This window comes from Pseudorca crassidens, chromosome 1 (assembly GCF_039906515.1).
Source record: "Pseudorca crassidens isolate mPseCra1 chromosome 1, mPseCra1.hap1, whole genome shotgun sequence".
Lineage (NCBI taxonomy): Eukaryota > Metazoa > Chordata > Mammalia > Artiodactyla > Delphinidae > Pseudorca > Pseudorca crassidens.
In genome coordinates, this window is record NC_090296.1 from 119,727,611 (window position 1) to 119,754,737 (window position 27,127).

The following is a 27,127-nucleotide window of genomic DNA, read 5'->3' on the forward strand; positions in this document are numbered from 1 at the left end:
CCTTCTTCCTCTATAGCCACCAGACTAAACCCTCCAAACAAGGGTGTCAGTTGGTCCCCTTAAGCCCCACCGGAGGGAACACACTAGGCTACGCAAACACCCCTTCAGGATTTCATGGCAAAGCCCTTCCAACCAAAGAAAGGATCACGAGCGGGGAGAAAGATAATCAGGTCTGCCTAAGGACAAGAGGTCTGGGGGAGAGGCTACAGTAGGAGTTGGGGGGAGAGGCCGCTGTTGATGGTGTCTAAAGAGGGGCTGACTGACACCAGATCTCTTGGGAGGTAAGAGCATCACGAAGCAGACTATCTGAAAGCCGAGTTGGGTAGGGGAAGAGCTAGTCGGCTAGGCGGTGAGCGAGCTGGGCGGGGGAGGAGAGAAGAGAGGTGGGCACGATGGATCTGCCCTGGAACTGGGGGTAGCAAGGGGTTAGGGGGTGGCAGTAACTGGGTCTGAGGAACAGTGACAAACCCGGGTCAGCTCACGGGAGGACGTGACAGAATCTCGAGGCCCCATTAAGCGTCCTAAGAGAGTCTGAAGGAGGTTCCAGTACGGTGTGCTGGGGTGGGGGGCCCGTGACAGAACCCCTAGAAAGGTTGGAGGGCCGGAATGGTGTCTGGTCAATGGAAGATACGATGGGTGGGGTCTACGGGGGACCCGGCGCAGCGATCGGGTGTCAGGGAGGCTGCGGGGCAGACCCGCTCGCGGGGCGTCTCCGCCGGGGCGGGGCGGAGCGGCCCCGCAAAACCTAAAGAGAGACTGAGACGTGGGCCGGGCCGCAGGGCCGCTGAGCGGCTTGGGCGGGTCTTACCTCGGGCTCCGCCGCTGTGGCCACCGCAGCCCCCTCCTCTTCGGCGGAAGCCGCCTGCCAGCCTCAGCCGCAGGGTCAGGCCGGAGGAGACAGCAGAGGCCGAGACCACCGAGGGTCGGAGGGTTTTGGGAGGGTGGGCCCAGCTGCCTTAGGGTCCGGGCGAGCGGCCGCCGCGCATCCCCCGCCCTGTCAGAGAGACTCCGCCCGGCCTGGGCAGGCACATCCCCCGCCGCACCCGCCCAGAGAGCACGCGTTGGACCGCCGCCTCAACCGCTGTCGCCCCCTATGCCGGTGCCGCCGGTGCCTCCTCCGCCGCCTCTCGGCGTCCTGGCTGGACTCCCAGCAGCCACAGCCAACCGCCGCCCCGACCCCGTCCGCTCCGGCCCGCGCGCCCCCGACCCCGCGCACAAGGCCCCGCCCCGCGCGACTCCTCGGCTGCAGACGAGCAGGCGCGCGCACTTACCTCCCACGCCCCCTACCGCCGGCCGAAGCTGGCCCGGCCGCCCGGCCCCGCCCCCGCCCCCGCACGTGACGCCGCCCGAGAGTACCGCATGCGCTTGCGCGGACACGCCCCATTTCATCCGTCCCGGGCGGCCCCGCCCAAACTTTTCTTCCTCACCTTACGGCAGAGCTGGGAACTCTGCCTTAGATTCTCTCTCTACTAAAGAGGAATGTCGCAATGTTGGGGTAGAAAACTCAGGGTTTGCGACCGTAGCTTTCGTTTTCCGGCCAATAGAGAGCCGCCTGAAGGCTGGTTGGGGTGGTGAGGTCCGAGGCAGGTAAGAAGCCTGCTCCCCACTTGGGTTTGCTGGTCGGTGTGTCTGGGCCGGGGACCGCTTTACCGCCCACGCAGATCTAGGGTATCCTTGCCCCCTCCCCAGTTTTGGCGCAGGGTTCTCAGCTTCACCCCGTTAGCCCTCCCCACCCCGTTTCCACACACACGCCCTCCCCCTCATTTCCCCGCCCCAGACCTCCGTTTCCTAGCCTTTCTTTCCATTCATTACTCAGTTTTTTCACTGAGTGGTTTCCAGGAGTTAGACTCCAGAAAGTCAGAAGCAAATGAAACAGGCTCAGCTTTCTGAAGCGCTCTGTTATGTCGAGACGATGAGAGAATCCGCAGTGGTAGTAAATTTATAATAGAAAAAAAAAACAACACAGGATACTCTGAACCTGATTGTATAGAAGGACTTGAGGAAACCCTTTCCAAGGTGACCTTTGGGTCACTCAATTTGTGTTAAAAGGCTAGTGAGCAGAAGCTGGTCAAAGAAATATGAGAGGAGATAGAAGCAGAGGGAATGACGAGTACAAAATCATATGCCAGTACTGGCTGGAAGAGTAAAAAGTCATAGAACATAGCTGGTAAAAACCATACAGGTGTAGGCTACCCTTTAAAGAAACATCGTTGTAAAGTGATGAGATGAGGGGCAAGTGTGTGGGCCGCAACAGTGTGTTCTTTTAAGATGGGAAACTCTTAGGCATAAAAGTGTACCATGGAACCGAGAAGTAGACAATTTATGGATGAGAATAGCTAATTTACAGAACCAAGAACACTAGTGGAACTCAATCTTGTATGCACATTAGAGTCACCTGGGAAGCTTTTTAAAAATAAAACCAATGCAGTTGCTCCATCTGAGGCCAATTAAACAAACTCGGGAATCAGTGTTTCATTTTTAAAAACTCCTGAGGTGACTGATGCTGTGGGTTGAGAACCACTAAACTAGAGCAAAGGAAAGGATGGGAAGTAGGGGAAGGCAGAAGGTTGATAGAGTTGACTCTGTAACATTAAGATGGGAGTCATTTGATGAGAGAGAGTTAGAGATGGAATGGGACGCTTGGTCAGAGTGATGATAGTTTTGAATAACTGCTCTGGGAAATGGGAGAAGTCGTCACTCCTGCCTTTCCCTTCAGCGCATTTCCATCCTTCAGTCTTAATCAGATCCACCTCAGTTACTGCTCTCTTTCCCCTGCCTTTCCCCTCCATCCAAGATTTATCAGCTGGGGATCCAGCGTTAGAGCTCAAGGGCCTCCTCATTTCTATCCCCAAAAAGATCAGAGCTAGGCGAATTTATGAGATTCAGAGGCTAACTTCACTCCCCTAGAGATTATTACTACACACAGTGCCTTGCCAATTTAGAATCTGTCTTTTATATTCATTTCATTGATCATTTACGTTAGGTATGAGAAAGATTAAAGATTCAGCCCTATTAGGACCTCGTAGTATTGGGGAAAACAGACCTTTAAAAGAATTCACCTGGCAGGCAGAGAAGGCCTGGGTAAGGCAAAGCCCAGGCCAGTGCATGGCTACTGTCTATTAACTAGGGTTAATTCAAAAACCTATCTGCCACCAGATAAGAGAGAGTCACTATTGTCTGGTATGACTAGAGTTTAGTATGAAAAGTAGGGGTGGGACAGAGATAAAGATGATAAAGTGGGTGTGAACAGTTAATGAGGAGCCTTGAATTCCATGCTAAAGCGTTTAGATTATATACTATAAGCAATTAATAGATATAAATAACAAAGGTAAAAATAAAATAACCTCTTTTATGTCATGGACCACTTTGGCAGCCTGGCCTGTGGACCTTATCTCAGAATAATGTTTTTAAATGTATAAAGTAAAATACATAGAAATGTAAATGAAATTATTTTTATTGAAAGTTTTAAAAATATTAAAACAAATGTGTGATGTAGTTATATATGTGCTTCCTTACACATTAAATAACATCTGGCAGCAGGTCTAATTATGTAATTTCAAAATAGTGATGAGTATAAATTATATTTTGAGGTAATTGGAACAACTTTAATGTGATATGAAAATATATTTCTAATGGTGACAAAGACATAGGGACTGTTAATACCACTGAGGATTATTGCCTACACTTAGTGAAGAAAATGCTAAATTTCAGCTAGAGTTTATTGAAAAGATGCAATTTTTTTCCCCAATCCAAGTTCATGGAACCCTTAATTCTAGCCACCTCCTGGCCCATGGATTCTAGATTTATAAAAAGCTTACTGTAATGGTTTTAAGCAAGAGCATGACAGATCAAGTCTGTGTTTCGGAAGGGTACTTGAGCAGTGTTCACTTCTTAACCTCTCAGTTGGAGTGGGAGTGGGGAGCTGGCTCTTCTCTTTTTCCTGTACCTTAGTTGCAGTAACCACTACGACTCCACTGTTGCCTAATAATTTGGGCCTGCAGGAGAATTGAGCTTGTGGCTGTGTATGTGGGAGAAGTACAAGGAAATAAATTGGGAAAGGTTGCGGCTATTTTAATGGAAATAATTTAATGCCATGCTGTAGTTTGTACTTAATTTTGGTAGATGATGGAGAAATGTTTAAAAATTTGGAGAATAATGAAACTAGAGTTCTGTTTGAAAAATAATGTAGCAGTAATGTATAGGTTAGATCATCAAAGGATAGGAATGAAGAGACTAGACCAATAAATAATTAAATTTTTTTAAAAATAAATTTTATCATAAAGCGATCTCCAAAGAGTCTGCTGAGTTCCTTTATTTTCCCAGGGTGACCAATCTAAAGAAAAAGATTGGACTGAATTACATACCTTTCAACAAGGACACGCACACCTGTGTAGAGATCAGTTAGCAGTTTACGTTGTCAAGAGGCTAGCCCATTCTTTTATGTTATAATGTTAGAACTTATGATAAGCAATGGCTTTACCACCTATCTACGTTTCTAGATATTGCTAAGGCCTTCCTTGGTTAAATTCCATCTACATCTGTAAGTCCTAAATTTCTGACTGTTTAAGGTCCAGACTCCTCTCCTTGCCAATTCCTTAAACCTCTTGGATGAGTAAAATGCATTAGTAAACAAAAAGGAAGTCCTCAAGGCCCAGGTAACCCATCTCTTTGGAAACTGACCATTGCCAGACTATATAAAACTTACTGCTCAAATCCCAGCTACTCTCCAAATAATGTGCTTTTTTAACCATATTATTCAAAAAATTGAATTTGAGGTCCAAGTATTACTAATCCAAATGAGTAAAGTAACTTAACTTTTCTGAACCAGATTCTCTGAGAGGCTACCTTCTTCAGCATGACTAGCTTATATTCACTTTGTCCATCTACCTACTGGAGACCATTTGGGTAATGATATGGTTCAATACAGATAGAAAGTCAAGTTTATGTAGACTTTGAATTTCATCTGTCTGTCTCCTTTTTTAGGGAAGGGGGGAATAGGTCTATCTTAAAGCAGAGAGAATACTTGACACATATGAGAGATTTTAAGCATTTTTATTACTTACAGAAAATCTCTGGAAGTTCCTTTCTCTGGCTTCCAATTAGATGACTACACTTTTGCACATTCATCTGTTATAAAAGTACTAGAACACAGTCATGATACTGAAAAAAATTGTCCTGGTTACAGTTATTATTTTTGAGCATCTATATTGTAGGTTTAAAAATCGTTCTAGGCCTGCCTTCCCTGAGGGCCAAAAAATAAATAAATGCTCTCTCAGAGTAGTGTGATAGGTTAAATTCCTTCAAAACAATAGGGTGTGGATATCTGGCCTTAGCTGGCCGTAATTTTCCCACTACTGTTTGTTGCAGCAACTTGGCACTTTATATTAGCAGCTAAAATATATAGTTGCTGGAAATGTTTAGTCCTACTTAATAATATATAGTTCAGACCTGGTCAGATGACTCACAAGTATTCATATTAATTAACATTTAAAGACAAATTGCTAAGAGAATTCTATGTCATAATTGGGTCCCATCAGACACTGTTTTCCTGTCAGCACAGTACAGTAAAACAAATTCATTGTTTCTTCCATTTGTTCATTAAATATTTACTGAGCACCTGCTATACACCAAGCACATTTTTGAAATCCATTAAATAGGAGTTTGTAATAACAATTTACCTCTTAACTATCTATGAAAAAAATAACTTACCAGGCTTTGAAATCTAGAAGACAAAAAATAAAAGATGATGGCTTTTTTATACTCTTTCAGACAAAATGCTTGTGTATAGCTACTGTGGGCTAAACACAGTGATTATTTGCGAAACCAGGCAGACTATATAACTTTAGCTTGACCACATCTTATCAGCTAGGATATATTAGCTATATACTAAATAAAATTCTGTCTACTCTTTTGTAAAATATCTTAGACCTCTCATTAAATCTAGTGTCCTCCCCAAACACTATTTACAGCCCTAGTCACTTCAGATTTTGCAATTGTGTTAAGTCATTTCTCAGAAAATTTAAGCAAAACAAAATCATTTTAAGAAAAGGCTGGTGGGGCTTCCCTGGTGGCGCAGTGGTTGAGAGTCCGCCTGCCGATTCAGGGGACACGGGTTCGTGCCCCGGACCGGGAAGATCCCACATGCCGCGGAGCTGCTGGGCCCGTGAGCCATGGCCGCTGAGCCTGTGCGTCCGGAGCCTGTGCTCCACAGCGGGAGAGGCCACAGCAGTGAGAGGCCCGCATACCGCAAAAAAAAAAAAGGCTGGTGTTTACACCAAGTAAAGGAAAAAAATAGTGACACACTTATAGATGGAACCTTTGAAGTAGAAATGGTAGACTAAGAATAAAGTACTTTTTCTGGTCAATGACCCCTTAGCCATTGATAGCCATGCCTAATAAGTAACAGAACAATAAATGCAGAGCCTCAGTGCTAGAAGAAATTCTAAAAGGTTACTTAGTCTATCTCCCTGGCCCAAGGTAGGGCCAAATGGAATTTATGGCTGTAGAGTTACCAGGCATCATCATCATACCAAATGGTTTTTCTGCTTTGAGAGCTGAATTCCTCTATTTGTAAAATATTCATGTTAGAGTAATATTGTTCAAATTTATAAATAATTTATAAAATTGAGAAATCTTCCTATGTTTATAACAATTTTGTGTTTTCACGCACTGAAGATAGCACGGTTGAGTAAAATATAATCTTTGTCTTCAACAGGGATGTAAAATCTTGATGGTAATTTTTAACATGCCACTTTATACAAATCTCTGGATGGTTTAGCCTAGCATTAAAAGGAAACGTTTAATTAGGGGAAATTGAAACCAAAAAATAAGGCTTCAACTTCCTTCCTGAAAATTTTTCTGCTTATGCTGCCATGAAAAGCACATTTGGTCTTGGATGTGATTCTTTTTGTGAAATTGCAAAGGGAATCATTCATTAGAAGTTGGACGTAATCTAATCTTAATGAACATCAGATTATATTTAAATCTTTGTGTTCGAAGTTTTGTAGAAGAGAGATTAGATTTACTGTTTTTTTTCCAGAGGACGAAAGTGAGACCTGTGAGTTGAAGAAACAGACATTTTTAGGTCAGTGTAAGAGTGGGAGGTGGTACATTTTTTTTTTTCTTGAATGAAAATAGCTGTACTTACTGGTATGTGCTCATTATAAAAAGAAAGGGGAAAAAATTAAGCAGTCAATATCAAAAGAAGAAAAAAGTTTAAATGTATTAAAATTCCATTCTTAAAGAAAACTGTATATAACTTTAGATGGCTATCATTCTTGACTATTTTTGTGTATATTTGTGTACAGATTTTTATATAGCCTTTCTTTCCATAACATATTATGAACATATTTCTGTGTCAATAAATTTATTTCTATAACTTCATTTTTTAATGGCTGCAAAGTATTCCATTGAATGGAAATCCTATTATTTAAATTTACCAGTCCTCTTTTAAACTTTCCAATTTTCCTGTTATAAATATTGCTGTGGTAAACATCCCTGTTAAATTTTTGCACATATCCTAATGTTTCCCTTCAGATAAATTTCTGAAAGTGTAATACCTACCTATAGACATTTCTTAAATATTAAAATATAATGGCAAATTATCCTTCAAAAAGCTTGCATTTGTTTACATTTCTGTTAACAATAAGAATGCCCATTTTCCCATAGTTACTCAGCAATGCTGGTTATTATCAGTTTTCTACATGCTTGCTAATTTGACAGGTAAAAAATGAAATGTTACTTCAACTTACATTTCTTTGATTACTAGTAAGGTGTTGAGTATCTTTTCATGTGTTTATTGACCAGTTGTATAAGTGTTTTTAAGCTCTATTTTCTTTTAATATTTTTGTTTCACTTTTTAACATTTAAATTTCACTCCATCTGCAATGTAATTCGATATGAGGTCTGAAGTAGGGATCTAACTTCATTTTTTAATCGAATGATTAACAACTTGTTCCAGTGCCATTTATTAAATTACCCAGTTAGCATATCCCAAACTTCACTGCACAGACAATAAGGTGTTAATAGATAATATACCAAAACAAACACAAAAAGGATTTCATTGGTCAAATGAGTTGGGAAAAAAATCAGACCAAGAAAAGTTAATTTTCTTTATTGCAGAACCTCTCGTAGCCTCTAATATGCTTGTGCAACAAGCAACAATACAGAGTTTTAGGATGCAGCATTTCCCTAACTTACTTAACCATATAATCTTTTTTCTTTCCAGAAATACCTATGAAATCCTATGGAACTATGCTGTCCAAAATAGTAGCCACCACCCACATGTAGCTATTTCAATTTAAGTTTAAATTAATTAAAATAAATAAAATCAGTCCCTCAGTCTCACTAGCCATTTTCAAGTGCTCAATAGCCACATGTGGCTAGTGGCTACTATATTGGACATTGCAGATAAAGAACATTTATTTCCATCATCACGGAAAGTCCTACTGGACAGCACTGCTATAGAACATAGTGTTCATTGAAAATGGAATAATCCATAAATTTCTCCCATTGATTTATAATGTCTTCATCATCATATTTAAAATTTCTAAAATGCATGGATTTGTTTTTGTACTGTTGCATTGATTTATCTGTTTCTGCTCCAGTATTACACAGCTAGTTGTAAGTCAGGCTCCTGCACATTTTTCCCTGAGAGCAGAAATGAAAAATTCCTGCATGGAGTAGGAAGTTAGACTAGAAGGGATAGTAAAGGCCTTTACACTTCTAAGACTCTATAAAGGTAAAAATTTCTCTGCAGAACATGATATATATCATGTGAAGATCCATACTCCATTATTCATTCATTTATTCTTCAATTATTATTTATTGTCTGCCCGACAAGTTTTGTTTTAGGCCCAGGGGGCCAAGGTGGTAAACAAGTTTAGGCAGACAAGGTCCTTTATTCTCTATGCTCATGGAGCTTACATTTTTGGCCTGGGGAGGGGGAGTGTTAATCAAGAAACAAATAAATGAAAAAGAAAACTGTCAGACAGCCACAAGTGCTATGCAAGGAATTGAAATTAGAGGACAAGAGAGTGACTGGGGGCCTCTTATTTTGACTGATCATGGGAGATCTCTGTGAATAAGTGACATTTAAACTGAAATCTACCCAACACATGGAGCCAACCACTAGAAGGTTCAGGCACAGCTAGTACCCCAGACCTCAGGAGAAAAAAAGCATGGTGTGTTTGAAGAATAAAAAGAAAATTGGAGTGGCTTGAGCTTAGTGGGCAAGGGGAAGAGTGATGGAAATGAGATTGGAGCGGTGGCTGGGGCCATGTGATCATGCAGAGTGTTTGTAAGCAGCTAGGGCAGGGCATTCACCTTTTTTTCTGAGTGTAATAGTGTGCTACCAGAGGGTTTTAAACAGGACAGGTGTGACCTGACAAATTTTTAAACAATTACTCTGACAGCTGTATGAACAATTTACTGGAGGGGTCAATAGTAGAAGTAAGGAGACCTGTTAGGCTATATCAAGATAAGAAATGTTGATGGTCTTGACTGTGATGGAAGTAAAGATGAAAACCATTGGACAGGTTCAGAACATTTTGGCTGTAGAATCAATAGGACTTATCAATTGGAGAGGAGGTATGAAGAAAATAGAAAGTTCAGGGATGATGTCTATATTTTCATTATATAATATTAGGTTCAATTTCTAGTCATTATTGTAGGCAAAATTGGCACACAGAAAACACGAGTAAATGTATTTTGACCAAATGAATAAATTTGCTTCAATAATTGTCTTGCTCCTATACACATTTAAGCTGCTAAAGCATAAGGTTTTGCTCATGTCTTTATTAATTTTTAGGGAATCTGGTTCCTAAGAATCCTAAATATTCAAGTAGTATGCATTTTAAGGTTTTTAAGGTTAATATGAAAAATAGTCTCTTCCTTTTGTTAAAATTAAATATTTGGGAAGTGTTCTATACTATGAATTCAGTGTTCACTTCATTTAGCTACAGAAGTTGGAAGATGTAATAAACTAAACCCTGTAACCACAAGGTTAGAAAATCGCCTTTCTCAGGTGCAAAAGTTCTCTGGAAATTTCTTATTTTAAAAATCTGTGCTGATTTTGCATTTTATGCTACATTATGTCCATCTTTATGTTAATTAAGATGTTGTAAGTTACTGATTTAAACGTTTTAAGTATTTAAGATATAAAAATATCAATATTTAAGATTAAATTGCTTAGCTCTTTTCCCAAAAAATTAGTGAAATTGAAGCTCTAGGAAGATGCACTGGGATTATTAGCCTATGTTTGATTTTCGGTGTGTGGGTGTGTTTGTTTGCTTTTGTCTGTCAATACCTGCTGGCACATAGCCATGTATCTAGTTAGAGGAGCACAGACCACATCTGTGAGCGTTTGCAGTTTGATACAATTTAAAACAAAAACTGAAGGGAGTGAGGAGGGGAAAGGGGAACTGCATTTCAAAACTACTAACTGTTATAATCTTCACTTAAAATGAGTAAATAGCTGCACTTTGCCCTTTGTAGTGTTTAAAAACATAACTGAATGAGGCTGTTCCTTTTTTTTTTCTTTTTTAAGGAATGCTTTCTGAATAATTAGGGGGAAAAAATGAATAAAAGTCACAGTTCTGGGATAGTGTTTTCTTTGGGGCTTTACAGTAAAACTTATCTGGCTCACTACTGTGGTTTTAACCACGACAGGCATATTTTCCCAGAAGTTATGAGAATTGATGCATACCTTATGAAATGCTTGTTAATTAAAAACTTCATGTATATTTTTGATCTTATGAATATTTATGCATCTCTAATGTAGGCAATTCTTATATCCACTGTAATTAGTATTTTTAAGTATTTGCTCATCAAAAATTCCAACTGAATCAGCAGTAACACCTCTAGTTAAAGGTTAATCTACTTGGAAACTGCCTTTAAGATATTTTAACAAATAGCTCCAATGCTTTATTAGATCTCTAAAAGCTCTTAAAATTAATTCAGGCTAGACATTTACAGTAGGTTACATTATAGTGGTCTAAAACAGGGATTGGCAAAGTTTTTCTCTAAGAGGGCAAACAGTAAATATATTAGACTTTGCAGGCTACTCAGCTCTTATAGCTCAAAAGCAGCCATAAAGAATATATAAAGAAATGAGCATGACTTTGTTCCAGTAAGACTTTAAATAGGAAGGGAAGATGTTTATTTTATTGTATTGTATTTAACATCTTTATTGGAGTATAATTGCTTTACAATGGTGTGTTAGTTTCTGCTGTATAACAAAGTGAATCAGCTATACATATACATACATCTCCATATCTCCTCCCTCTTGCGGTCTCCCTCCCACCCTCCCTATCCCACCCCTCTAGGTGGACACAAAGCACTGAGCTGATCTCCCTGTACTATGCGGCTACTTCCCACAAGGGAAGATTTTTAAATTTGCAAAGATTAGAGCTTAGAATTGTACAACCCTAGAGCTAGAGGAGTCTTTTAGAAATCATAGAATCACTTGGAAACATCTTAAAAATACAGGTGCCCAGACCCTCCCCCCAGAGATAGATCATGTGTGTTCTTTAAAATCTCCATAGATGATTCAAACGTGCATCCCTGGCTAGAACCGCTATTTATCTAGTTCAAACCTCACTTTACAGATGATGAAGCTGAGACCCAGAAGTTTAAAATGTCTTCTCCAGAGTCAAACAACTGGTTGATTGCAGATCTGAACTGAATCCCAAGTCTACTGACTCCCAGCCTAGTGTTTTTTCTACTGAACCTGCAGCTTCTTGCCTTACTTATATCAGCAGGAAATCAGAATGGTTCCTATTGAATTATAAACTTTCCCTTTAAATTAATTTTTATTTAATTTCCCTGTTTTTATATCAAACAGAAATATTCAAGTAGTATGCATTTTAAGGATTTTAAGATTAATATGAAAAATAGTCTCTTCCTTTTGTTAAAATTAAATATTTGGGAAGTGTTCTATACTATGAATTCAGTGTTCACTTCATTTAGCTACAGAAGTTGGAAGATATAATAAACTAAACCCTGTAACCACAAGGTTTGTGTATGCTGACAACACATTAACAGCACGCTTCACTCAGGTTGAGAGACTGCTTTTCTCTGGAGTTAGCATTCACTCTGCTTATGCCAAAGGTAAAGTACAAGAGTGCAGAGTCATGCCCTGGCTAGATCTATCCTTGGTGACTTTGTGGCTTTATATAAAGAGACAAACAGATGCTTTATTTTCAAGAAATCTTTAAGATCCATTATTACCACCGCAAATATATAGAGAACAGGGCAGGAAACAATTTTTTTTTTGAGAGCTTGCTATCTACCAGACAATGTGCTGAGTCTTTTCACTTGTGTTTTTAATTCACAAAGCAACTCTTGAGAGACAGGTTTTATTATTACCTCCTTTTACAGATGAAGAAAATGAGGCTAGGAAAGAGGATGAATAACTTGTCCAGAGTCACACAGATAGCAAGTGGCAAAGTCAGATCCTGAACTCAAAGCCTCCTGGCTCCAAAATATAAAACTATACTATATATTTTTTTAACATCTTTATTGGAGTATAATTGCTTTACAGTGTTGTGTTAGTTTCTGCTGTATAACAAATTGAATCAGCTGTATGCATACGTATATTGCCATATCCCCTCCCTCTTGTGTCTCCCTCCCACCCTCCCTATCCCACCCCTCTAGGTGGTTGCAGAGCCCCGAGCTGATCTCCCTGTGCCATGCAGCTGCTTCCCACTAGCTATTGGTTTTATATTTGGTAGTGTATATATGTCAGTGCTACTCTCTCACTTCGTCCCAGCTTACCCTTCCCCCTCCCTGTGTCCTCAAGTCCATTCTCTACCTCTGTGTCTTTATTACTGTCCTGCCCCTAGGTTCATCAGAACCATGTTTTTTTTTTTAGATTCCATATATATGTGTTAGCATACGGTATTTGTTTTTCTCTTTCTGACTTACTTCACTCTGTATGACAGGCTCTAGGTCCATCCACCTCACTGCAAATAACTCAATTTCGTTTCTTTTTATGGCTGAGTAATATTCCATTGTATATATGTGCCACATCTTTATCCATTCATCTGTTGATGGACACTTAGGTTGCTTCCATGTCCTGGCTGTTGTAACTAGTGCTGCAATGAACATTGTGGTACATGACTCTTTTTGAATTATGGTTTTCTTAGGGTATATGCCCAGTAGTGGGATTGCTGGGTCGTATGGTAGTTCTATTTTTAGTTTTTTAAGGAACCTCCATACTGTTCTCTATAGTGGCTGTATCAATTTACATTCCCACCAACAGTGCAAGAGGGTTCCCTTTTCTCCACACCCTCTCCAGCATTTATTGTTTCTAGATATTTTGATGATGGCCATGCTGACTGGTGTGAGGTGATACCTCATTGTAGTTATGACTTGCATTTCTCTAATGATTAGTGATGTTGAGCATCTTTTCATTTGTTTGTTGGCAATCTGTATATCTTCTTTGGAGAAATGTCTATTTAGGTCTTCTGCCCATTTTTGGATTGGGTTGTTTGTTTTTTTGATATTGAGCTGCATAGGCTGCTTGTATATTTTGGAGATTAATGCTTTGTCAGTTGCTTCATTTGCAAATATTTTCTCCCATTCTGAGGGTTGTCTTTTTGTTTTGTTTATGGTTTCCTTTGCTGTGCAAAAGCTTCTAAGTTTCATTAGGCCCCATTTGTTTATTTTTGTTTTTATTTCCATTTCTCTAGGAGTTGGGTCAAAAAGGATCTTGCTGTGATTTATGTCATAGAGTGTTCTGCCTATGTTTTCCTCTAAGAGTTTGATCGTGTCTGGCCTTACATTTTGGTCTTTAATCAACCCATTTTGAGTTTATTTTTGTGTATGGTGTTAGGGAGTGTTCTAATTTCATTCAAACAGATGGGGAGATATACTATGTTCTTGGATTGGAAGAATCAACATTGTGAAAATGACTATACTGTATTTTGTAGGATTTTACAAATAGAACTATGAGGAGGTCATTGTCTCCCCAATATTCCTTACCATCCACCAGGACCAGATACATAGGTCTCTTACTTCTGAAGGAATTTACTACTAATCAACAGAGAAAAAACAGACAAGACACAAAGCCAAAGCAAAAATGGGGATGTTACAGACAAAACAAAAATCTTAAAATGCCTTATTTCCCTTTTTTCCTAATCTGTATTTTCTGACTCCCTTTTTAAAAAGGTTCATTCATCTGACAAACATTTATTGTACCTCAGGTATGCTAAGCACAGTGCTCACTATATGGAAAGGATATAACCCTAGGATGGTTCCAAATGGCTCCTGGGTCTTGTGCTAGGTCCCCTTCCATCTCCTTTTCCCTTACTCCATTAATGATGGGATCACTGTTCTTCCAGTCACTCCAACGAAAGCTTCCAGACCGTTTCTTAATTCTTCTCTCTTATCTACCCTCCTCTGATCCCTTATTGATACTCTGTCTATAATATCTTTTCCTCCTTGCCTCTCTCCTACTACCATTTCGCCTGGTTTAGGTCATGTCCTCCTACCTTTACTTTCAATGAAAATCTAGTTGATCTCTACCTCCAATTTCTCTCCCTACCAGTTAATCCTGTATACTATGCCTGAATCATTAATCTTCCTAAAGCACTGACAAAGCCATTAATGGCTCCACATTTTCTCCAGTATAAGTTCTACACTTTACACTTGGAAATCAGTCTATCAACACTTAGCTTCTAATAATCCTCCTCCAGCCTTCACCTACATCCCTACTCCCACTTCATTCCAGACAAACTGGACTACACACTTAAAGGCACTTTCCTTGCCTCTCTGCCTTCTTAATGCCCTTCTACACGTGCAACTCTACCTGCCTTTCAAGAGCCCACTTTTATGCCACTTTCTCCTTGAAGTCTTTCCTGATCCGAGCTCTCCATCCATTTCCCTCTTTTGAATTCCCATTCATTTTATTTGTGGCTTATGGGCTTCTTCTTTGAGTGTAAGCTACCTTACACATCTTTGTATCTCCCATGACACCTAATATTAGGTACTCAATAGGTGTTTATTGACTAAAAGAGATGTGTATATTCATTATGTATTCATTATATAGCATAATAGGCTTAAGCTCAGTGAAGGTAGGAACTATGACTATCTTATCCCCATTCTGATTTTCTAGCCCCTAGCACATAGGAAACACTCAATAAACATTTGTTCAGTGTGAATCACTACAGTTACCAGTTGTCAGGATATAAATTTCCTGATGACCCAGTAGATATCTGGAAATACTACTTTTATATTTTTTTTAAGTATTAGTTACTTACGTTTCTTCATTAAATACTGACAAATACCGGTTGGTAAAGGCCATGTATTAATACTTTCACTTTACAGAAAAGGAAACTGTTTCTTAAAGAAATGAAGTAGTTTGTTTATGATCATATAGCCAATGAGTTAACATAATGGAGTCTAAATTTCAAGTCTTCCGATATGACGTTTAGCATCCATTTTCTTGGCCAAGGTGGTTTGCCCAAAGGCCAGTCTGGTTCCATCTGCTTTAGAATTATTGAGGTTAGGGCTTCCCTGGTGGCGCAGAGGTTAAGAGTCCGCCTGCCGATGCATGGGACACGGGTTCATGCCCTGGTCTGGGAAGATCCCACATGCCACGGAGCAGCTGGGCCCGTGAGCCATGGCCGCTGAGCCTGCGCGTCGGAGCCTGTGCTCCACAACGGGAGAGGCCACAACAGTGAGAGGCCCGCGTACCGCAAAAAAAGGATTGTTGAGGTTAAGCTATTGCAATCATGCTGTATGGAATAGAATTAAGTCCTGATTGACCCAATGTCTGTATGTTGGATGTTTTCAAAATCAAACAAACAAAACACAAAAACTGTTTTCTGAAGAAAATCTTGGCCCTGCCTGTAGACACTCCCTCCAAGGTGAGATGCCTGTCTGTTCAGGCACTCTTCTTGTGGGCTTCTACCCCTAGTTGGGTTTGCTGTTAAGGTGTGGGTCTGATTTCAGCGGGCTGCATAGAGAGCAGGTCTCCAGGTATTTGCGAGGCAGTACAGTCTGGCCCTTACCACTCCTCATAGTCATTGAAGGCATGAGGGGGAGAGTCAGGGAGCCTTGCTCGATGCACATGCAGTCATTCCCTTTTCATACTCATATATTCTTAAATCCAGTCACAGCAGCAGCCAGCTGAGCACCTAGCCTCCCACAGCTGCTTTTACTAGATTGCTGTTTGCTCATTTGCCATCAGGCTGGATATTAAGGATCATTGTAAGAAACAGTCCTCTGAAACGGTTTCATCTTTTATAAGGGTATTATGGGACATTCATTATAATACACCATGTCTTTTATGAAAATTTCTTGAGAGAAATCTGTCTGACCTTAATGCAAAGAATGCTTTTACCTCTCCAGAGCAATTGCTTTGTTTTTACCTTATGGACATTGTGAATGTTTAACTTAACACTCTCTGGTTAGCTGCCAAAAGGCAAGAGCCAAATTTGTGGCCCACCCATAACAAGTGTACTCTATGCCTCGTTAACTTCGTTCCTGGCTCCAGTTTGTGTCTGTGCTCAAGTTATTCTTCTTAAGAAAATCTTAACTCATGCCATCTTATTTTATACAGATTGATATACACACTCATCAACAGCCTTGTATTCTGAAATAGTTCATATTATGATACACTGTATGCACAAAAAAACCGTCTTTGGTGCTTCCTAGCTAACTCATTACTTGAGGTTTTTTCTTCGGGGTATATTTATTTTTCTGTATGGGTTTTTGTAGGGTTTTGATTACATGAAAATGGTAAAATTTTATTGTTTTAATAGTGTAACCAAGTGGTAAAATAACTGGTCTAATGGCCAGAGTTGATTAAATTGATGTCACTATTCTAGCCCAGTCTTTCATAGCAGTGTTATTTTCTTACAATATGCTTTGCTTTGTACTCACAATCTGCATGTGACAGTTTATTGCTTTATGATTTTTAGAAATATTGTTATGCTGCCAAGTGAGTGCATAGCAGTGACCTCTGTTAGGTTCAAATATTATATTACCACACTTATCACATTTCTTGTCTCTGTTAGCACCTTACCTCAGGTGATCATGAGCATATTAATTTACTATATGACTTGTCTTGCTCCCACTCTAAGTTAGTCATGCCTTTGTTTGAACAAGGTAATAAGAATGGATATTTGTTTCCAAGCCTCATTTCCTTTGATTAGTTTGGAGCTCTATCCAGATTGTCCAATCATCTTACTAATATCATCCAATTAATAACATAAATACTATTTGTACAACATTTTATACTTTTTTAATACCTTCGAGTAAAATTATTTGGCCTTTTCTACAACTTTCTGGGGCCTTTTTACAGATGACCAAAAACAAGGACAAAATCAAAATCAATTAAATGACTTAATCAGGATGATACTAGCAAATCAGTGGTAGAGCTAGGGCTAGACCCAGGTCTCATGATTTCTGTGCCACACTACCTTTCAGTGCCCAAAGAATTTCTGTAGTCTCTGTCTTACCCCTTGAGGTTAAAGATGGGAAAGACTGTCACTCATGTTCATAACTGGGCAGAATCAGGAATGAATTTCATTTGTATTACTCATGATTTTCTGTTCTTGAAATTACAGTTCCTTTTAATACTCTAATCACTGTCACTTTCCATTATGGAATGAGGAAGCAATATTTTATCTTATCTCTTGAAAATTAATTTTGAAATGGAAGCTATTTCCCTTAGTAATTAGTAACATTTAAATTGGACTCTGAAAATACATCTTTTTTAAAATTAATTAATTTATTCTTGGCTGAGTTGGGTCTTCGTTGCTGCACGCAGGCTTTCTTAGTTGTGGCAAGCAGGGGCCAGTCTTCGTTGCGGTGTGCGGGCCTCTCATTGTGGAGCACGGGCTCTAGGCACGCAGGCTTCAGCAGTTGTGGCTCACAGGCTTTAGAGCGCAGGCTCAGCAGTAGTGGCACACGGGCCCAGTTGCTCCGCGGCGTGTGGGACCTTCCTGGACTGGGGCTCGAACCCATGTCCCCTGCGTTGGCAGGTGGATTCTTAACCACTGCACCACCAGGGAAGCCCTGAAAATTCATCTTTAATATAAAAACAATTTACCATTCTTATCATGCATATTCATTAAAGGGCCAAATATATGGTTAATGCTATAGAGTTTTGTAAAACATTAGTTATAATTTTAACCAATCTCTGCATTTAAAGAGGAGATTTTAAATCCATGGTTACTATTTCAGATGCAGAATTTCCAAAGTTTTCATTCTAACTAATTGTTAACATAAAGCACATAAGCTAGAGGGTTTTTTTTGAGTGTTTACTCTTAGCCAGACATTGTTGCTAAACACTTTACAGTTATATTTAATCCTTACCCAAAACCTTGTAAGAGTAGTTGATATTTATGATCCCCATTTTACAGCCAAGTGTCATATTCAACAGTAAATATTGTCTTCTGCCTCTCCTTCAGCTTCTGGAATTTCTGAGCAGCCCTGGTCAGTACAAGATGGACCCAGTAGTCTTGAGTTACATGGACAGTCTACTGCGGCAATCAGATGTCTCACTATTGGATCCTCCAAGCTGGCTCAATGACCATATTATTGGGTTTGCCTTTGAGTACTTTGCCAACAGTCAGTTTCATGACTGTTCTGACCATGTCTGCTTCATCAGCCCTGAAGTCACCCAGTTCATCAAGTGCACTGGCAACCCAGCAGAGATCGCCATGTTCCTTGAACCCTTGGACCTCCCTCACAAGAGAGCTGTATTTTTAGCCATCAATGATAATTCCAACCAGGCAGCTGGGGGAACCCATTGGAGTTTGTTGGTTTATCTCCAAGATAAAAATAGCTTTTTTCATTATGATTCTCATAGTAGGAGCAACTCAGTCCATGCAAAGCAGGTAGCAGAGAAACTAGAGGCTTTCTTAGGCAGAAAAGGAGACAAATTGGCCTTTGTGGAAGAGAAAGCCCCTGCTCAACATAACAGCTATGACTGTGGGATGTACGTGATATGTAACACTGAGGCCTTGTGTCAGAACTACTTCAGGCAACAGCCAGAATCACTATTGCAGCTACTCACTCCTACGTACATCACAAAGAAGAGAGGAGAATGGAAAGATCTCATTGCCACACTTGCTAAAAATTAGCTGTTGAAATATATTTGTGACTTTTGAAGTCTCGCCTCTCCCCATGTATTTGGATGGCTACAACCTCAGTGCCTGAAGGAAGATGCCTGGTAGAGGAAAGGTTAGAATTCTTACTTTTTCCTGAGAGAATGTTATCCTCTGTATTATCCTAATGGAAAGTTTCACTTTAACCCTAACTTGAGAGCAACATGTTCTGTGAAAATGTCTTGAAAATATGCACCAAAACCTTAAAACCAAGCTATCTTAACACTTATTAATTCCCTTTTGGTCTCCCTTATCCACATTGGCTTATTCCAAATGAAAAGCAGTGATCGGTAAAATAAATTAAGACTATGTGAAGTCTAGAATGCAAGAAGAAAATTATAGCAGAACCAAAAACTTATTGCACAGCCCACATATTTTTTTTTTGTCAAAAGTGATTTGACATAACATGACCTATAACTAAATAAACAATTTAAAAGCCGTATGCCAACTCACTGTGCTATTCTGTTGATTTTTAGTTAGTGCCTAGTGACATGAAAAAGGATTGTTTTATTTTTTTTGAATTTTATTTTTTTATACAGCAGGTTCTTATTAATCATCAATTTTATACACATCAGTGTATACATTTCAATCCCAATCACCCAATTCATCACCAGCCCCCCGCCGCCGCTTTCCCCCCTTGGTGTCCATACATTTGTTCTCTACATCTGTGTCTCAGTTTCCGACCTGCAAACTGGTTCATCTGTACCATTTTTCTAGGTTCCACATATATGCGTTAATATACAATATTTGTTTTTCTCTTTCTGACTTATTTCACTCTGTATGACAGTCTCTAGGTCCATCTACATCTCAACAAATGACCCAATTTCGTTCCTTTTTATGGCTGAGTAATATTCCATTGTATATATGTAACACATCTTCTTTATCCATTCGTCTGTCGATGGGCATTTAGGTTGCTTCCATGACCTGGCTATTGTAAATAGTGTTGCAATGAACATTGGGGTGCATGTGTCTTTTTGAATTATGGTTTTCTCTGGGTATATGCCCAGTAGTGGGATTGCTGGATTATATGGTAATTCTATTTTTAGCTTTTTCAGGAACCTCCATACTGTTTTCTATAGTGGCTGTATCAATTTACATTTCCACCAACAGTGCAAGAGGGTTCCCTTTCCTCCACACCCTGTCCAGCATTTGTTGTTTGTAGATTTTCTGATGATGCCCATTATAACTGGTGTGAAGTGATACCACATTGTAGTTTTGATTTGCATTTCTCTAATAATTAGTGATGTTGAGCAGCTTTTCATGTGCTTCTTGGCCATCTGTATGTCTTCTTTGGAGAAATGTCTAGGCCTTCTGCCCATTTTTGGATTGGGTTGTTTGTTTTTTTAATATTGAGCTGCATGAGCTGTTTATATAGTTTGGAGATTAATCCTTTGTCCATTGATCCATTTGCAAATATTTTCTCCCATTCTGAGGGTTTTCTTTTCGTCTTATTTATGGTTTCCTTTCCTGTGCAAAAGCTTTGAAGTTTCATTAGGTCCCATTTGTTTATTTTTGTTTTTATTTCCATTACTCTAGGAGGTGGATCAAAAAAGATCTTGCTGTGATTTATGTCAAAGAGTGTTCTTCCTATGTTTTCCTCTAAGAGTTTTATAGTGTCTGGTCTTACATTTAGATCTCTAATCCATTTTGAGTTTATTTTTGTGTATGGTGTTAGGGAGTGCTCTAATTTCATCTTATACATGTAGCTGTCCAGCTTTCCCAGCACCACTTATTGAAGAGACTATCTTTTCTCCATCGTGTATCCTTGCCTCCTTTGTCATACATTAGTTGACCATAGGTGTGTGCGTTTATCTCTGAGCTTTCTATCTTGTTTATTGATCTATATTTCTGTTTTTGTGCCAGTACCATATTGTCTTGATTACTGTAACTTTGTAGTATAGTCTGAAGTCAGGCAGTCTGATTCCTCCAGCTCCGCTTTTTTCCCTCAAGCCTGCTTTGGCTATTCGGGGTCTTCTGTGTCTCCATACAAATTTTAAGACTTTTTGTTCTAGTTCTGTAAAAAATGCCATTGGTAATTTGATAGGGATTTCATTGAATCTGTAGATTGCTTTGGGTATTATAGTCATTTTCACAGTGTTGATCCTTCCAATCCAAGAACATGGTATATCTCTCTATCTGTTGGTATCATCTTTAATTCCTTTCATCAGTGTCTTATAGTTTTCTGCATATAGGTCTTTTGTCTCCCTAGGTAGGTTTATTCCTAGGTATTTTATTCTTTTTGTTACAGTGGTAAATGGGAGTGTTTCCTTAATTTCTCTTTCAGATTTTTCATCATTAGTGTATTGGAATGCAGGAGGTTTCTACGCATTAATTTTGTATCCTGCAACTTTACCAAATTCATTGATTAGCTGTAGTAGTTTTCTGGTGGCATCTTTACGATTCTGTTTGTGTAGTATCATATCACCTGCAAACAGTGACAGTTTTACTTCTTCTTTTCCAATTTGTATTCTTTTATTTCTTTTTCTTCTCTAATTGCCATGGCTATGACTTCCAAAACTGTGTTGAATAATAATGGTGAGAGTGGACATCCTTGTCTTGTTCCTGATCTTAGAGGAAATGCTTTCAGTTTTTCACCATTGAGAATGATGTTTGCTGTGGGTTTGTTGTATATGGCCTTTATTATGTTGAGGTAGGCTCCTCTATGCCCACTTTCTGGAGAGTTTTTATCATAAATGGGTGTTGAATTTTGTCAAAAGCTTTTTCTGCATCTACTGAGATGATCATATGGTTTTTATTCTTTAATTTGTTAATATGGTGTATCACATTGATTGATTTGTATATATTGAATAATCCTTGCATCCCTGGGATGAATCCCACTTGATCATGGTGTATGATCCTTTTAATGTGTTGTTGGATTCTGTTTGCTAGTGTTTTGTTGAGGATTTTTGCATCTATATTCATCAGTGATATTGGTCTGTAATTTTCTTTTTTTGTAGTATCTTTGTCTGGTTTTGGTATCAGGGTGATGGTGGCCTCATAGAGTGAGTGTGGGGAGTGTTCCTTCCTCTGCAACTTTTTGGAAGACTTTGAGAAGGATGGGTGTTAGCTCTTCTCTAAATGTTAGATAGAATTCACCTGTGAAGCCATCTCATCCTGGACTTTTGTTTGTTGGAAGATTTTTAATCACAGTTTCAATTTCATTACTTGTGATTGGTCTGTTCATATTTTCTATTTCTTCCTAGTTCAGTCTTGGCAGGTTATACCTTTCTAATAAGTTGTCCATTTCTTCCAGGTTGTCCATTTTATTGGCATAGAGTGGCTTGTAGTAGTCTCTTAGGATGCTTTGTATTTCTGTGGTGTCTGTTGTAACTTCTCCTTTTTCATTTCTAATTTTATTGATTTGAGTCCTCTCCCTCTTTTCCTTGATGAGTCTGGCTAATGGTTTATCAATTTTGTTTATCTTCTCAAAGAACCAGCTTTTAGTTTTATTGATCTTTGCTATTGTTTTCTTTGTTTCTATTTCATTTCTTTCTTCTCTGATCTTTATGATTTCTTTCCTTCTGCTAACTTTGGGTTTTGTTTGTTCTTCTTTCCTTTAGGTGTAAGGTTAGATTCTTTATTTGAGATTTTTCTTGTTTCTTCAGGTACGCTTGTATAGCTATAAATTTCCCTCTTCGAACTGCTTTTGCCGATTCACATAGGTTTTGGATCATCGTGTTTTCATTGTCATTTGTCTCTATGTATTTTTTGATTTCCTCTTTGATTTCTTCAGTGATGTCTCAGTTATTTAGTAACGTATTGTTCAGCTTCCATGAGTTTGTGTTTTTTACCTTTTTTTTTCCTGTAATTCATTTCTAATCTCATAGCATTGTGGTCAGAAAAGATGCTTGATATGATTTCAGTTTTCTTAAATTTACTGAGGATTGATTTGTGATTTGTGACCCAAGATGTGATCTATCCTGGAGAATGTTCCATGCGCACTTGAGAAGAAAGTGTAATCTGCTGTTTTCGGATGGAATGTCCTATAAATATCAATTAAATCTATCTGGTCTATTGTGTCATTTAAAGCTTCTGTTTCCTTATTTATTTTCACTTTGGATGATCTGTCCATTGGTGTAAGTGAGGTGTTAAAGTCCCCCACTATTATTGTGTTACTGTCGATTTCCTCTTTTAGAGCTGTTAGGAGTTGCCTTATGTATTGAGCTGCTCCTATGTTGGGTGCATATATATTTATAATTGTTATATCTTCTTCTTGGATTGATCCCTTGATCATTATGAAGTGTCTTTCCTTGTCTCTTGTAACATTCTTTATTTTAAAGTCTTATTTGATATGAGTATTGCTACTCCAGCTTTCTTTTGATTTCCATTTGCATGTAATATCTTTTTCTATCCCCTCACTTTCAGTCTGTATGTGTCCCTAGGTCTGAAGTGGGTCTCTTGTAGACAGCATATATATGGGTCTTGTTTTTGTATCCATTCAGCAAGCCTGTGTCATTTGGTTGGAGCATTTAATCCATTCGCGTTTAAGGTAATTATCGATATTTATGTTCCTGTGACCATTTTCTTAATTGTTTTGGGTTTGTTTTTGTAGGTCCTTTTCTTCTCTTGTGTTTCCCACTTAGAGAAGTTCCTTTAGCATTTGTTGTAGAGCTGGTTTGGTGGTGCTGTATTCTCTTAGCTTTTGTTTGTCTGTAAAGCTTTTGATTTCTCCATCGAATCTGAATGAGATCTTTGCTGGGTAGAGTAATCTTGGTTGTAAGTTCTCCCCTTTCATCACTAAGTATATCATGCCACTCCCTTCTGGCTTGTAGAGTTTCTGCTGAGAAATCAGCTCTTAACCTTATGGGAGTTACCTTGTATGTTACATGTCATTTTTCCCTTGCTGCTTTCAGTAATTTTTCTTTGTCTTTAATTTTTGCCAATTTGATTACTGTGTGTCTTGGAGTGTTTCTCCTTGGGTTTATCCTGAATGGGACTCTCTGTGCTTCCTAGCCATGGGTGGCTATTTCCTTTCCCATGTTAGGGAATTTTTCGACTATAATCTCTTTAAATATTTTCTCATGTCCTTTCTCTCTCTCTTCTCCTTCTGGGACCCCTATAATGCAAATGTTGTTGTGTTTAATGTTGTCCCAGAGGTCTCTTAGGCTGTCTTCATTTCTTTTCATTCTTTTTTGTTTATTCTGTTCCACGGCAGTGAATTCCATCATTCTGTCTTCCAGGTCGCTTATCCGTTCTTCTGCCTCAGTTATTCTGCTATTGATTCCTTCTAGTGTAGTTTTCATTTCAGTTATTATTCATCTCTCTCTGTTTGTTCTTTAGTTCTTCTAGGTCTTTGTTAAACATTTCTTTCATCTTCTCAATCTTTGCCTCCATTCTTTTTCCGAGGTCCTGGATCATCTTCACTATCATTATTCTGAATTCTTTTTCTGGAAGGTTGCCTATCTCCACTTCATTTAGTTGTTTTTCTGGGGTTTTATCTTGTTCCTTCATCTGGTAAATAGCCCTCTGCCTTTTCATCTTGTCTATCTTTCTTTGAATGTCAGTTGACATATTTGAAGAGATCAACTGGCTAGAAGCAGATCAAGACCTAACCTAATTCAACATCTAAATATTAAGAGAATCGGTTACTCAGTTCTGTGAGATCTCTTCCATTCACCATGCAAAGACTTTCCCAGCTATAACTTTTGCCAATACTTGATAAAATGGTGTTAGTCCATTTTCCCCCATCTGATTCCCGGAGTGCTTTAAGGAAGGGGGAATATTAAATAACTTCATCAAAATAAATGTCTTGGTGGACATCTTAGTTTGCTCAGTGAGTGGGCTGCCTTGCTACTCTGGACTCATAACAAGCTTTCCTTCACCTCATCTATTAGCCATGCACACACTCTTTCCTTATATCCAAAGTTCTGTGGTTTTAAAACTTATAGCTGATAACTTCCCAAGATTACCTGGTTTTTCAGATAAATATTTCTGCTTTCTGATAGTCATTTTTCCTCTCCTCTCTATCCTTAATCTGACAATTGCTTTCAGTTAGTCATGGTGATTTGAGGACTATTGTATCTGAAACGTACAGACAAAGTTGGTTTATTTTTGAGATATAAAGGAGAAAAAGTGACCTTTCTCAGCCCTTTCACTTAATTCAAAATGCAGACAATGTAACTTTTAAAATGTGGAGCTAAGAGTAAAAAAGAAAAGCTATCCCTCCTAAATCATGGATATGTTTTTTCAGAGTTATTTCAGATAATTAATAATTTAAATGATACGTTAGATGCACATATTCTATTTCTAATGAGAATTAGATTGCAATGTGTATGGGACTTGAAAGCCAAAGATTAGCTTCAGCCATGAAACTTATTTCAGCTACCTCCCCAGCCTAACCCTGCCCCCAGCCCGCATGGCCCAAAATAACCTCACCACTCAGTGACCACAGAGGCAGTAACCCAGTTCCTTTTAGTCGGGAAGGGAAAACCCAGTAAGTGTAAATAAGTACAGGTCACATAGCAGGCCTCAGTGAACACAAGTTGAAACTAAAAGTCAAAGAGAAAGCTACCAAAAAAGTTTCCATTTCAAGTCAGTATATTTGGGATAAAAAAGTGTACCTAATGGAAGCTGAGAGCAGGAAAAAAAGATTAGGAACTGGCAATCAGCCATTGAGGTGAAATAGGGAGGAAGGGACAGCAAAAGGACACAGGTTGCTGAGGCCAGGAGTGTAGATATGATAAGAAAGCAATATTGTTTAAATAACTGTTGACTTAGGCATCTAGTCTAGACTGCGAAAGGGTCAGATTCTCTCTGGGAAAAGTTGTTGTCTTTCTGATAATGAATAGTACAAAGTATGTCTGTTTAAGTGTCAGATTGTCTCCCTCTTAAGATAGTACATATGGGAGCAATCTTTCCTGACTCCCTAAGATTCGTGCCAGAAATAAATTATTTTTTGAACTATACTAGTAAAGCCTAAAAAAAAGAAAAAGGCTAAATCTAAGGTCTCCTTTTCCAGATACATAGCATGATTGGATTGTACCACAGGTTAGTCTACTTCTGTAAAACTTTTGAGTATGCCATTTGTAAGTGTTAGCATTGTAAATGACAGGAGAACTTGAGTCTACTTGTAATACTTCACTAGATACTATAAAAGCCTGTAAGTTATACACCTGCTTGACCATATACCATTGATATTACATGATACACAATAGGGAAAAGATCTTTTGCTGGTATTGTGCTCCCTTCTTTTAGAGTCAAAAGGATCTAGTGTGCAGAATTCAATTTAAAAATATTCAGTGGGTAAGCAGTTTATTCAAAAGTGGATTGAGCAGTTATTACACTGAACCCCTGCTTTCAAATATCCTGTTGTATTGATCCATAAGTAACTCACACTTGTCCAACCTGTGTCTCATATGGAATTGAAAGGTCACATAAACCCAGCTTCAGATGGTAGTCAAAAATATCATTGAGTTTTCTATTTAACACTGTCCAGATCAAAATATTTCTGCCCTTTGGCTAGATAGCTGTTGAAGTTCCTAAGCACTAGTCCTAATTGGATCAGAATAATTTAAAAACAAGTGGATTATATTTCTGATATGTCTTATTATTTTTATCTATAGTTTTTACTATATCCATATTGACTATATGTTTTAATAATAGGTATTCCATTGAAATGGCAAACTCATATGGTTATTTACTGATACTGAAATTTTTTTCTTCCATCACTTAGAAAAAGGGAAAATAGTTACAGAAATTTACATGCTATGGTGTGGGAAAGAGCATGAATGTTGCAAATCCAAGCACTATCAGTTATACACTTATAGTCTTGGGCAAGTTTCAGATTCAGTAGCCTCATCTGCAAAACGAAGTGTTGTAGTCTGTTTAAGCAGGTACAATGAGGATTCAGTATGGTGTGTAAAGCATATAGTACACACAAAAATAAACCTGTTTCTCTGTCCTACTACCAGTCCATTTTAAGACTAGCAGCAAGTTTGAAAACTTAGTTTTATAGTGCACCCATTCAGCTGTGTGAAAAATGGCCTGATAAATACTGTTATGTCAAAAGA

General features: G+C 38.8%; 2 protein-coding genes across 19 annotated transcripts in view; one reads left to right on the forward strand and one right to left on the reverse strand.

Moving 5' to 3' along the window:
- MYO9A (myosin IXA) overlaps positions 1-1,317 on the reverse strand; it is a 271,301-nt gene extending 269,984 nt beyond the window's left edge. For 9 of the 11 annotated variants that reach the window (XM_067752254.1, XM_067752320.1, XM_067752314.1 and 6 more), the window contains exon 1: positions 809-1,191. The gene's annotated coding sequence lies outside the window, so the exon portion shown is untranslated. Of the gene's footprint in view, positions 1-808; positions 1,192-1,271 lie in introns of those variants that run through there. The other 2 variants (XM_067752245.1, XM_067752263.1) reach the window with 2 other exon arrangements.
- A 104-nt stretch (positions 1,318-1,421) lies between these two features.
- SENP8 (SUMO peptidase family member, NEDD8 specific) overlaps positions 1,422-27,127 on the forward strand; it is a 66,850-nt gene continuing 41,144 nt past the window's right edge. For all 8 annotated transcript variants that reach the window (XM_067752434.1, XM_067752422.1, XM_067752374.1 and 5 more), the window contains exons 1-2: positions 1,422-1,587; positions 18,420-19,194. In XM_067752434.1, coding sequence (XP_067608535.1) covers positions 18,456-19,094 — 639 coding nt within the window. In that variant the 5' untranslated portion in view covers positions 1,422-1,587; positions 18,420-18,455 and the 3' untranslated portion in view covers positions 19,095-19,194. The remainder of the gene's footprint in view (positions 1,588-18,419; positions 19,195-27,127) is intronic.